At 37.5% G+C, this 14383-nt stretch overlaps 1 protein-coding gene across 1 annotated transcript in view; it reads right to left on the minus strand.

Moving 5' to 3' along the window:
• Window positions 1-9291: 9291 nt before the first annotated feature.
• PKHD1L1 (polycystic kidney and hepatic disease 1 (autosomal recessive)-like 1) overlaps window positions 9292-14383 on the minus strand; it is a 159097-nt gene continuing 154005 nt past the window's right edge. The window contains exons 77-78 of the mRNA XM_011961082.1: window positions 12633-12902; window positions 9292-9550 (exon numbers count right to left, since the gene is read on the minus strand). Coding sequence (XP_011816472.1) covers window positions 9540-9550; window positions 12633-12902 — 281 coding nt within the window. The 3' untranslated portion in view covers window positions 9292-9539. The remainder of the gene's footprint in view (window positions 9551-12632; window positions 12903-14383) is intronic.

Consider the following 14383-nt stretch of genomic DNA (forward strand, 5'->3'; position numbering starts at 1 on the left):
CCCTGGCTTCCGCACTCCGCCTCAGGTTCTGGCTGGCCCAATAGGTGAGAGGCTACGGATCTGACGTCAGGACTGGGAGCCAATGAGCGCCGGGAGCGGGGCAAGCGGCGACAGGCACGCCAGGTTCGGAGAGGGGTAGCTTATTGGAACCGTTGCGGGCTGCTTTGACTGTTTATTCTTGGAGCGCCTGGTTCTGCCAGATGTCTCTACTTTCCTTCTATGCAGAGTGCCTCCCCTCCACTCGAGCCCCTTTCTGCTCAACCCACAGAACCCCTCTATCAGATGCGACCAAGGAAGATACATTGCAATGCCTGTGTCAGGAATATTTGGATGCGGCTAGACAGACCCCCTCCTCTCAGTCATTCCACCATCTCAAAGATGCGGAATGCTGAGTTTAATTCAGGACGTAGCCTCCTCCCAGTAATTTTTAATTGAATTTTGTTTAAGTAGAAATTAAGAAGTGGCACTTCACCGCGTCCATGCATTTGTTCCTCACATGCACCCTGGACTTGCCCTTCTTTCAAGCTGAGATATTCTTTCCTTCAGTGCTTCTCTCTTTGCAGCCTGATTCTTCTTTTTATCTTGTACGCTATGAAAAGGATCGAGTCCTTGGTTATTATGTGCAGGGGACCCTCAGAATATTATGCTCCACAGTTGCAAAGTGACTGGTGAGGGAGAAGTGAATAGGGTCTAAGGCCAAAATCAGTTTATGCAAATTGTTCCTCAACAAGCCTTTATCTTTATATGCCTTTAATTTTTCTTTTTCTTTTTTACTACAACTGCCTTTGTTCTCCCACCCTGACCCAGCAACCACCTACCAACTTAACTTTGTGATAATCTACCACCACCGTCCTCCTTCCCATTTGCACCACGTTTTTTATTAATAATTTCATTTCCAAGAAGGGAAAGATGTGTTTATGACTCGTGCTCTGGAATGGTTCTGAGTAACGTTGGATAAAATTATTTAATCTCTTCACCTCAATTTCCTCATCAGTAAAATGGCCATAATAGTGCCTACTTCATGCTGTAGTAGTGCTTGCAAAGCTCTCTTAGCACAGAGCCTGGCACGTAGCAAACATTTATAGATAATAGTCATTACTGCGGCTACTACTACTGCTGCACTACTATTGCACTACCACAGTATCATTTCCGATGACTGTATTTCCCAGTGGCCATGCAGCCCCTGGCAGTCCATTAAACACCTGCTTTAACTTTAATCTCTAGCATTCTAATGCCTAAATTTCAATATAAAATTTCTAATTTTTTTTTTTTTATTTAAAAAATCCAATTACCTAGCTGGGCACGGTAGCACATACCTGTAATCCCAGCACTTTGGGAGGCCAAGGCAGGAGGAACGCTTGAACCCAGGAGTTTAAGACCAGCCTAGGCAACGGGCGAAACTCCCATTCTACAAATAATTTAAAAATTTGCCAGCTTTCGTGGCGTGTGCCTGTAGTCCCAGCTACTCAGAAGGCTGAGGTGGGAAGGATCACTTGAGCCCAGGAGGTCGAGACTACAGTGAGCCATGACTGGGCCACTGCACTCCAGCCTGGGAGACAGAGCAAGAGACCCTGTCTCAAAAAAATAAATAAATAAAATAAATCCAAAATAACCTATATTCGGATATAAACATGTTTTAAATTTTTTTTCTTAAAGAGTTGATTGCTTTAGATGATTTATTATGCCCCAGGATATTTTCTTCTTTTTCCTGATTCTTCAGTATTCTTTATTAAATTGCCATTTCCAAATGAAACAAAACGAAAGGTATGTACTTTTCCAGAAACACCTAATTACTGAGTACTTGTTTCCCAACACAATAGCAAAACAAACAGAAAACAAAGCTCGCTAAAGACTGCAAATTTGAAATTTACTTTAGTAATAACTATAAAATAATATTTAAAATCATCTTTACTTGTTAAATAGTTAAGTCCATAATTGGGATCACAAGTCAATAATTTGAGCTTGGGTTTAGGGACCACCTCTTGGAAACAGGCAACTTTAAGTCCTGTCCTCTCCCCAAAGCTTGTGTGGAATGGGAATAGGAAACAACCAAATGTCAAATGGGAGGAACATAAGGGATAGAACCTGGTATATGAATTTCTTTTACTCAGTGGAATATAGTTAATTCTGCCTGCTCTGAGTCCAACCATTTTGCTCACTCTAAAGCTTCTGATGAGCCTCTGCCCAATTACCAGCTTGATTTATTCACACTATCAACCTCCAGCCAACCACTTACTCTCCCCTTTCAAAGCCTACATAGGCTTTGTTCTGAGTTCTCCAGCTGGGGCTGACTCTGGCCTTAGTCACCTGACCTGGCCCAGGAGGTAGGAGCAGACTGCAAACACAGCCCTCTGCTTCCAGATCTTTCCCAACCCAGTTCCCTGGCTTTTCACCAAAGGGTAGGTTTTTTTCCCTCAAACACAATTTTAGACCTGCTGTTCTGACTTGAACTTTAATGGGTTTTTATTAATGAGCAGCTGTTCACAGTTGAATGCAGATCATAAAGTCACATTCATTTCTTGATCAGGTAAAACAAAGCTTTGCCATTCATAGAGTGACAGCTTTGAGCAGATACATTTAAAGCATAGGATTTTCTGATGAGAATTTTAATGAATTGTTTTATTAATCTTCCCACTGGGGAATTTTACTTGCTTTCAAAATAATATACATTAGTATTCTGGAAAATTATGACTTCTTTTTAATATCAAAATCGCCATATACTAGTTAGGGTCAATTGCCTAATAGAGAAATCAAGCAGTCTGAAGCAGCATTTTTATTTCTTTTCTATTAAATGAAAATTAACTTTCTATGAAGCATTTAAATGTTTCCTCATAATTGTTATTACAATTAGCAGTGACTTTTATTGCTAAATACAGGAAGACTCAAGATTTAATAACAATTTAGAGTTAAACAGATTTCTTCAGAAGGGGCTTGGATAGAAATCGAGAAAAATAATTCATATATTTTAGTAGAAATAAATTCAAATGAAAAGAGGTGAATTCTCATTTTGTGTTCAGTAGTGAGGCTCATCAACATCATACTTCTGGCTGATGTCCACATCGTTACTAGATTTATAACAGAGTTCAGCTATATTATGAATTAAGTAGAGTTGATCTGAACAGGATCTGGGAGTCTAAGACCTTTTGTTATTTCTAACAGTAAATGTATTGGAATTCATACAACCAACATAAAACAGTAGTTTGTAACATAATCTATCTTGTACATGGATTGAGAAAGTAGAAATAAAACAACACGAAACAATGGGAGACTCATTCATTGAGCTACGGCATGACAGACGTCATGACTTTGACCTTGAACAAGTTTAAGCCTGTTTTCTCATCTGCAAAATTACGTTAGCAATTCCTGCTTTACAGATTTCTTTTGCAAATTAAATATCATACCATATGTGGAAATGTGTTGGAAATACAGCAGTAAAATTGGTGAAAGCTTTAAAGCAAACAGATTTATTATCTTCAAGATCAGTACAATCCCCTTTAGCTCACAACATGGAATAGTTCTTTCAGGGAATAGAGGTGAGTTTTATGTCATCAGCAACCAGAAGTAGACATGTTTACTAGCAATATATTAACAAAGGGAAACAGGGAGGGAAAGCCAGAATTCAACCCTCCATACCCCCACTTCTACCTTCTTTATTCCCTTTGTTTTAAAGGCATAGGATGAAAGAGCAGCTGTCAAAACTAGGACACCTACAACCCTTCCCCTTTCTCTCCAGGCTTTTATATACCACTCATGGGATATTTATCTCATAACAAGATCTGTTGCCATGTTTTGTCTATTCTTTCTTCTCAGTGTCCATAATTTCAGCACATCCGGATATCAAAATGATCTGCTAACTCAGTCTTTTGTATTTTATTATTTTCCTTCCTCTGAGTCACTTTGGTACTTTGTTGTCTGATTAATATAAATATTGTTAAGGCACAGCCTTCTTCATAGTAACTGACCTTTTTAAATTTTCCAGTGTCCGTGAATTCAAATTCACTTAGGAGGATATGTGTCTTGATTGTTGCTTTTTAAACTCTTAATTTTGAATTGTTTGTTTGGGGATCTCCCTCTAACCACCTATGGCCCTTTAAGACATGCGAGAATTCTTGTTAAAGGAGTTAGTTTATGTATACTGTACATTTCATACAGTGAAAATTAACTTAAATCTGTATTTCATACTGTAGTTCTTATTTGAAATTAAATCCTTTAAGGATTATTTTCACTTGAAAATTGAACTCATAATCATACTAGAAATTTTTGATGTGAAGACCTTAATAAATTAATTTTCTTCCTAAGAATTTATAGAATTTACATATATAAAGGATCATCTGCCTAAATGCATAAATCACTGTAACGAAAAACCAAAGGAAAATACTCTTGCCATGTGGCCAGGCACAGTCATAAATATCTTGCACAAAAGGAATTAGTATTTTTTTGCTTATAGGCACAGAGCCCATTACCATAGCAACCATAATTACTCAGTCTATAACTGGGTGTGAATTTTATACACTGCTACTTCAAACATTAAGGCTGTAAGTCAGGATAAAGTGCAGTTTCTGTAATATTTTGAAAAGACTTCTTAATCTAGAAAAGCTAGGATAGGAAAAGTTTCATTATGCTACCTAATCATTGGTTTATTAGAAAGTTTATTTAACACCATGGGCAAAGTGTGTGCTAAGCACTTCAGAGAAGTTGAAAGAATACATAGTCCTTAACCTAAAAAAAAAACTTATAAAGTCAGCATTCATGGGTGAACAGCGTTCTTAGAACAGTTTTTCCATGACCATCTTCCTAATTTCAGAATGATGGAATTATAACAACTACAGTACTGTATTAGGACTTGCAAGTAAGGCAATAAGAGGTTTGTAGCTGTACCTACTATGTCCCCTATGGCAGACTTTTCCTATTTGGTCTTACAATGTGTCTGTAGCTACTCTCTGGGGAGGGGAAATTGGGGGAATAAATTTTAATATTTCTTTCACTGGAGACTGAACACTCCTTGCAGTTACTACCATCATGGGGAAGCTGAAAATGCCCACTGATGAGCTTAGAAACAGTCAAGACCCTCCCACTGTTTCAGTAGTTCCCCAACCCAACACATAATGGATTCAGATTAAAGGTTTTTTTTTGTTGTTGTTTGTTCTATTTGTTTGTTTTTTGTTTTGTTATGCTTTTTGAGGCGGAGTCTCGCTCTGTGGCCCAGGCTGGAGTGCAGTGGCACGATCTCGACTCACTGCAAGCTCTGTCTCCCAGGTTCACTCCATTTTCCTGCCTCAGCCTCCCGGGTAGCTGGGACTACAGGTGCCTGCCACCACGCCTGGCTAACTTTTTGTATTTTTAGTAGAGACGGGGTTTCACCGTGTTAGCCACGATAGTCTCGATCTCCTGACCTCGTGATCTGCCTGCCTTGGCCTCCCAAAGTGCTGGGATTACAGGCGTGAGCCACTGCGCCTGGCCTCAGATTAAAGTTTAAGCATTTCCATTTGGGAGGGTATAGGTAGTAACTCAAAGATGCATGGGGTATGATAACCTTGGCATTGTCCACCTTTCCCATTAGGAAGGATTAACTCTCTGTTCCCTTGTTCCTTTCAAATTTTGCCATCTCAGATATCTGATGAAAGCGGGAGATGTATCTTTTAGGATTAGGATAACCACCAAATAACAATGAAACCCTAAAGGAGCAAGGGCTGGTATAGGGCACCACAATGTCAGGAACCCAAACTCCTTTCAGCTGAGCTCTCTGGGTTCTGGAAGAGGTATAAAAATATTCTTCACACAAGGACATTGTAAAAGCCATAAAACTGTCCACCATCTTAGTCTTTTCTTACCTAAAGGTTTAATTCAATCCACTGGAATTTTTTTTTTTTTTTTGGTCAAGATTTTTCTGTAGATTTTTAGTAAGGAGATTTTCTAATACAAGTTATGGAGCAGTAAAAAGCACTGGCCTTTATCCTCCAGGTCTCAGGAGCCATCTTGCTCCATGTAGCAGGAAAAACAGGAAAGGATGAAGAAAGGGCAAAAGGATGCATAATAGCTGTTTTAAGGTCAGTTTCTAGAATATGCCACAAGATAATATCTGTTTTTGTAACCCACTGCACAGAAGTTGATCACTCTCACTACAAGTGAAGCTGGGAAATTGCCTTTGTTCTAGGTGGCCCTGTGCCCAGCCAATAATTCTAACACTTAGCACTCACATGGTGCTTATTACATGCCAGGCACTGTTACAGGGTAATAAGAAGCCCAGTGGTTTACTGGGCCAGGGATTGACATGATATAGGCCACATTATGGAAATAAAAACAAGAGTGTGTCATTTTACCGCGTGTTAGGCACTGTGTTACATGTCATATATGTGATACCATCAGTCTTCAAATACCACATTTTCCACATTTTGTAGTTGAAGAAACTGAGAATAAGGGAAACTAAGAGCTTGCCTGAGGGCATAGAAGTGGTAAAGTATAAACCAAGAATTTGAACAGGAATTTGGATTAAAAACTCTTCCCAATGAAGCACTTGCCCACGCTTGAGGAAAAATGGGAAGCAATTAAATGTTGGAATTTGGGCTCTGGAGTTAAATTGTCTGTGTTTGAATCCCAGCTTTACCATTAGTAGCTCTGTGAACTTGGGAATTTAACCTAACCTTTCAACATTTCAAGTTTCCTCAGTTGGAGAAGGGAATAAGGTTATGCTCATAGGATTGCTGTAAGGAGGGTGTCCATGTAGAACACACAGCATAGTGTCTGGCATGTAGTGAACATGTGATAAACCTTTATTATTGATTATTGTTATTATTAGTGCTAGGGGTATTTTAAATAGCACTTTTGGGGATAAATGAATAAAAGGTAAAAACGGACCATCCAGAAGTCATTGCAATGATCAGATGGTGATGGAATTTAGGAAAGAGTAGACAGTAGTACAAGATATAAACATTTATCTTACCATGAGAAATACAAGAAGCTGTTTTTATTAACTTCTTATTCTCTGTTTTTTACTTTGACCAAAATTGGAACAACATATTTACTTCACCAACATTTCAGTTCTTAGATACAAGAGCATTCACACACCAAAGGATTTTTATTACTTGTTCAAGAGCTAGATAGCCACTTCTTACAATAGAAAATATTTTAAGAATTTAAACATTAATTTCTAAGACAGGAATGTTTAGAGAAATATTATTTAAATGCAAAAAAATTTAAAAGCAAAAATAAAAGTTGCTTAGCATATGAATAAGGGATATGGGAAGCCATATTGCCCATGGATTCCAATAATCCAAGCATTTTTAAAAGTAGTAATTAAATTGTAATTTATCTGGAATAAGCAATTATGTATTATGATAATTCTAGAAAGTTCTTAAAAAGCAGACAGCCAGAAGCCTAAAGCAGTTAAATCAGGAACTTTTTAACAAAGTCTGTGGCTAAGAAACAATTTTTACAAATTCCTTTTACTGCCATATAACTTGTATTAGAAAATTTCCTTATTAAAAACCGACAGAAAAAATCTTGACAAAAAAACTCCGGTGGGCTGAATTAAACCTTTAAGTAAGAAAAGAATACAGATGGTGGACAATTTTATGGCTTTTACAATGTTCTGATGTGAAGAATATTTTTGTATCTCTTCCAGAACCCAAATGTAGGAATTTGTTCCATAGATGCTGGAATTGCAGTTTTTGGAATTTAGTTTTCTAACAGAAAGGAAGTATCATGGAATGAACAGTAAACTGGATTTGCTTTAGGAAGACTGAGTTTTAAGTCTTAGCATGAAATGGCCCATGTTGGGTCTCTTTCCCCCTCCCTATCTCAGGAAGAGAGGTTTTTCACTCCACCATGGTTGGAACCGAGGGGAGTATAAAAGTGCTCTGTTACCTGGTGCTGTACAATCAAGTATCAATGCTCTCTGGACATGGCAAATGTTCCTCATGAAGGGGCTTTCATGTATTACTTTGAGGACTACCTTGTCAGGGATCTCTTACCTGCAATTCCTTTAAAATTGTGACTATTTCCTTTCCAGCTGTTTGTGTGAACTTTTTCTGTAGCCCCTAGGCCTTCAGTGGTCCTCTCCCAGTTTTCTTCGACTGCCCTTCTAGGTAGCCCTCCTGAACAAGGCTTAAGGCCTCCATATTGCTAGCAACCTCATGCTTTCTCTCTCTCTCTCCCCCTCTCTCTGTCTCTGTCTCTCTGTCTCTGTCTCCCTGAGAGAGTGATCATGTTGTATTGAAATGGTCTGTTTCCATTCTTTCCCCAAATATCCTGAAAACTCTTCGAGGGAAGGCATAGCATGTTATTTCTTGTAGCCTTCCTACTTACTAGAACACCGAATAGATACTGCCCAAATGAATGAAATGCCACATTTATACCAAGATATTTGATTTTACTACCTAGTAAGTGTTTATATGTTTTCTGCTAAGTAAGATTAACAATGATCTGAGGTGAATGTACTAGGAAATGGTATACAAGAGACAAAGGTATGGGCTTTGTTGAATTCTCTCAGCTGTCCCAAATGTTTGCTGAGTGTCACTTGCTGGAAGGCTCTGGATATGGCTACGATGTCTTTATTAGGAGTTCTGTCAAATTAAGTATTCCCTTTAGAATTTTCTGAGTAAAGAATTGCTATTTTCAATAGTATTAGAGAGTTCAGTTAACTAAGCTACATTAGTCTGTAGCTTTTTTGCATTCTCTAATTTATCTTCTTGAAAATAAGTTTGTTCTGTTCTGTTGTTGACTTCCCCACACTTTATGCTTCATTCATCCAGGAAACAGTGAATAAGCATCCACCAGTTAAGGGAACCCCTCAACCCTCAACTGGTGCCTGGGGTTGAGGGGAGTCATGCTCTTAGTAGTGGCAGTTTTGAGTGGGAAGGAGGGGTAGGCAGAGAAGAAGTTTGGACTTATTCCAAAAGATCATTCCAAGGACAAGAAAACTTTTCTTAGAATATTGGCCAGAGTTTGGCAGATCCAGAAATACAGGACAGTCTAGGATTCCTGGGATGACTGTGAATCTGAAAGACAGCAACTCAGTGTGAAAAATCTGAGATGAGATTGTCATCTCAGATTGTGTAAAAACAATCTTGTCTCTCCAAAATCCTTAGAAACTAGAATGGCTTAGATTGTTGGAAATCAAAGCCTTATAAATGGATAAAGTAAAAACCGCCCCCCCCCGCAAGTATTAAAAAGAATACTTAAAATGCTTCCAATCTGATGTAAAGAGCTTAAGTCCGAACTTGACAAGCTCTTTCCATTATTTAAAAGATTCTAGGATTTGTTGGTGCCATAACTTAGAGGTGTCATATCTACTTCCAAATGACAGATTTCTGGAAGTTTATTGCAATGAAATAAGAACATACCAATATAAAGAATCAAAACAAATTTATATTTTGAAGAAATCTGATTTTAGTGTTTAAAGCTAATTAGTACATTGTATATATTATAAAAATATTTTTAGTATATTTTCATGAAAATGCTATAGACTTTTGTCTGTTGCCCAAAAAAATAGCTAATAATTCTTATATTTTTGTTTTCAGCCTCTTCTTCAGAACAGTCCTTTAGTAGCTTCCTGAAAAATGAAAACAATACAAAACAATTTTTAAGTAGTAATAGCATATAGTATAATTTAAAATATATTTCATTAATTTTAACTTTTCTCATTTTTATGGTATGGTTAGCAGTATTTCCAAGTTTACTCATTTAATATTAGAATCAGTAATTTTTTTTGTAGAAATTTATAGATTGTGGTGCTTATACAAGATTTTTTTATTTTTCACATTCAAAAATACACATTTAAAATATAAGATCTTTTATTTAGTGAAACTTCATGATCCTCTTAAAAGTAATATATTATTAGTTCAGAATGCAAAGTTATGAAAGAACCCAGCATTTTAACCCATTAATAGTGTTTAAATTATCTTATATTCTAATTGAAAAATGGTAGTTTATTTAGTAGCAAAGGAGAAGCCATTGATTAATCTTCTTACTTGGTAAAGTTCTTGGAAAAAACTCAGGAGCTACATCGTTTACTAATTATTTGAGAATAGAATTATATTAATTTGGTAAAGTACCAAAGTTGTCAGGAGTAAGCAGGATGAGAGTCAATAAAGATTTTTGCACTTAATGAGGCAATGCAAAATGCATAAATATATATTGAGCAATACTTAGCTAATTAGACCTTATATTTTAATGCTTCTGAGAAAAAACAAAATGAATTAAAGAAATGCTTGTCATTCTATTATAAAATAAACAATTGGTCTTACTTTTGTTACTATTCTAGAGACAAGAAAACTGGCATAAAAATAATATAAACCCCCCTGTTTATACTCAGCTATAAGAGGCCAGGACAAGGTCTCTGCAAACTATGCTTCTCCTTTGACGACTGGACTCCAATTAAGTTTTTCCATTAGGAGAGAAGAAAAGATTTCCTTCTTCTTGTTTTCTGGCTATTCCTGAGACCCCAGTAGTTTGTTTCAGCCTCCAGTTTGTTTTGTCACTTCCAGACCCAGCCTTACTATGTCCCCTGATCCTTTATATTTAAATTTAAAATCTAGTCTTGGCTTTTATTGCTCAGTATGCTTTAGTATTATTCTAAATTGTTACCTCACCTCAAATTCTTCCTCAACTTTGTTATACAGTATCTCTTAACGTGGTTTTTTTCACTAACCTGTCAGAAACTATCCCCCATTAAATGAACTGCAAACTGATTAATATATTCCATTAAATCTCTTTACAATTTGCCTACAATACCCCTACTCAAAATCTCCCCTGAAGTCAGAGGTAAAGACTCAACTTCCACTTTCAAGATTTAAAATCAATTAAACTACATTTTTAGTACTTATAATATGTAAGGCATACAGTCCTGTAAGTGCTCACAATTTGGTGAGGAAGATATATTTGAATATAAGCTTAATACAAGTACATTACAGAAAGGACTATAATAATGATACAAACACAAAGTGCAATTGGAGACCAAAGGAGAGGAGAATTAAATGTAGAGTGGGAAGGAAGAAGGGAAACCTGCTGGATGAGGTGGAATTTGAGCAAGACCTAGAAGGATGCTGTGAGAGGTAACCTTGGTGAGTAGAGGCTGGCAGCCAAGGTATAGATATAGGGAATATGTGGGATGGAGAGAATTCTTTCTGGAAATGATTTGGTAAAAGGAGGCAGTCTTCAAAACTGTTTCAAGGTCTTTGACGTTGATTCTGTTTTTTGCATGTAGTGAGGAATAGTCAAGGATTTGAGATTACTGTTAGCTTTATGTGACCTTAAATCTGACAGCAATATGGAGGATAGGCAAAAATGGCAAGGCATTAACTGAGAAGGGGTAGCTGGAGAAGTATGTTTGTAAGAAAATGATGAGGAATTCTGTGCTAAACATCTATAACTGAAGATGTTTTATTCCACTGTCATTTTTTTCCTTGCTCCTATCATGTCCCTGTTCTTGAGTGCCTTTTCCCTCCCTCTCCAAATCTTATACATTTTATACAGTCCCAACTTTCATGTGTTCCTAATGCAATGACATTTGCAATCATCTCTAATCATATAGAGACCTGTCTCTTTTATTAATCTCTCTAATATTCAGTGTCTCTGTCTGCCTGTCATTTCTGGTACTAGCACCTTTATTATCCTTAGTGAAACTACACCTCCACCATTCTCAGTACCTTACCCCATGTGACCCAGGCCAAGCTAATTAGAACGCTGTGGCCACAGTGATTGGTTCAGGAATGGGCATGTGACCCAAGGCAGGTCAATGACATAGCTTTGGGGCTTTTCTCTGGAACCGTTGGGAAAGAGGTTAGCTCTTTCCCTATTGGTTGATGGGCTGGTAGAAGATGTTGTTGGGTACCTTTGTAATGAGGATTGGGGGTGGTGAGGAGTCAGCCTGGAAGTGAAGCCAACACCAAAGAGAGTGGAGCCAAGAGAAGAAGAGACAGAAGTTCTAGAAGATACCATTTGAGTCCTTAGATCCAACTGTTTCAGAAACTTCTGGACTTCTCAGTTAAGTGATCACTTTACTAGCTAGATCATTTCAAGCTAAGAATCTGCATCTTGCAACCCAAAAAGAGTTCTGACATGACCTGCACTTTTGTTTCACCACATTATTTATTTATTTATTTAAGTACATATTTATTTAGGTACATATTTATTTATTTCATTTATTTATTTTGACAGAGTCTTGCTCTGTCACGCAGGCTGGAGTACAGTGGCAGGATCTCAGTTCACTGCAGCCTCCACCTCCCAGGTTCAAGTGATTCTCCTGCCTCAGCCTCCCAAGTAGCTGGGATTACAGTTGCACACCACCATGCCCAGCTATTATTTTTATATTTTTAGTAGAGATGGGGTTTTGCCATGTTGGCCAGGCTGGTCTCCACTTCCTGACCTCAGGTGATCCACCTGCTTCAGCCGCCCAAAATGCTGGGATTACAGGTATGAGCCACTGTGCCCAGCCTTGTTTCACCACATTCTTATAAACCAACATGTAGTGAATAACATTTTCCATAGGTTGTCTTGTCTCTGCCATTGAGGCTGTTACTTTCTCTTTGTGTACACAGTCATATCATGCACAAGAGCTGGGCACACAGCCTTTATCCAGTAAACACTGGTACCTCAATATGTGGAGAAATACTGTATTAATGGACTGTACTTACTTAAAGTTATCTTCAAAGTTGAAACTGCAGCCATAAATATTTCCAAGAGCCACATTCTTCCAATCAGACAGCTAATTACTACAGTCATTATCTGGGCATATGTACCCACAGTTGATGCTTTGCTGTTGCTGCTGCTGCTGCCACTGCTGCTGCTACTACTGCTGCTGCTGCCACTGCTGCTGCTAGAGACAGACTCTGCCAGCAGACTGAAAGTTCTGGATTCTACCCAAACAACATTATCCAGTATAAATTCAATCTTATAATTTTTTCCTGGAAAAAAAAAAGCATTATACTGTTTGATTTACTTTTATGTTTTACTTGTTTTCATACAGTTCCCATTTGATTTTCATTGACTGAAAAACACTATATAGATCCTGATGAACTATTTTTGAAAGTTGAGTCCAATAAATTAGTTTAAGTACAGACAAGTATAGACAGGGTCTCAGAGTTAGAAGAGTTCTATCTGTCCATTAACTGAACAACAGGGAAGCTGGGTAGATTTTCTTTCTGTGGCAGCAGTTCCTGCTTCTTAGAGCCCCTTCCTAGTGCCCAAGACTGGACAAAGACTGTTAGAAAAGAAATGAGGGACAATAGGGAAGAGAGGTGAGGGTGCTGAATCTCAGTTTCATCCCTTCGTACTTGACCTAGGAGTCGAGAAGCATCAGTCTCAGTTGGGGGCGGTGGGGATGGATACTGAACTTTTTATTTTGAAAAATTTCAAACAAGAAAAGAGTTGAAGGAATAATACAGCAAACAACCATATGCCCTCCATTCAGATTCAAAAAACTTTTACCGTGTTCCACATTTGTTTGAAGTTAGATGCTATTTTTGTATTACAAGGCTGTGACCCTTTTTCCTTACTCCAGGTAGACATTTTAAAAACATTGTTACTTGTGTTTAGAATGTAAAAAAGTTAAAGAGCTCATCCAATATTATTTAATCTCCAGCTTAAATCTTCCCATAGTTTTGAATAGGAGATAACCAATATATTTTTCCTTGCTATAATTTCTTTTGGGTCTGTTGCTATCATTTATAATAGTCATCACGCAGAATAGCATTTCTAATACTTGTACAGCCGTGTAAGTTTTTACTCATCTGTTTTCTCTGTTATTTGTTTTTAAAAAGTCATTTCTGTTTTCATTCTTTATTTAGGAAGAGAATATAATTAGATCTTGGTCACATCTGTGGTTTTATGAACAATTGCAATTCATTATATAACTTTCAGGATATATGGGCACTGTACTAGAGAATTTTCTGTCACTGACAATTCCTGACAATGGTGTATTAAAATTTTTTTCTTTTTGCATTAAAAAATCTGAATTTTTGTGGCAGGTGAGTTTTTTTTATTAATTTTCTTGATGCGCAAATAATTTAGGGTAGTCCTTTTATTTTGTTTTTCTCCTCCAGAAGCACTGTGAAGAAGCCCAAGCTAGCTTTATGGAAAGACCACATAGAGGAGAACTGAAGAACCCAGCCAAAATCCAGAATCAGGTCCATAGAGATATGACCTCAATTAAGCCATCTTAGCCAGCTCTAGTTAACAGAAAATCTCAGCTGAAGTCCCAGACATTGGAGCAGTGATGAGCCATCCTGGCCCAAATTTCTGACACACACAATTGTGAGCAAATGAAATGGTGTTATTAGATTTGGGGCTGGTTTGTTACATAGCAATAGAAACTGAAGCACTAAACATTACATAGGACGCTAAACAAATATGTCCCAGTGTCTATTAGTAATACTGTCTTTATCTA

This window comes from Colobus angolensis, unplaced genomic scaffold, assembly GCF_000951035.1.
Source record: "Colobus angolensis palliatus isolate OR3802 unplaced genomic scaffold, Cang.pa_1.0 Scaffold535, whole genome shotgun sequence".
NCBI classification, from domain to species: domain Eukaryota; kingdom Metazoa; phylum Chordata; class Mammalia; order Primates; family Cercopithecidae; genus Colobus; species Colobus angolensis.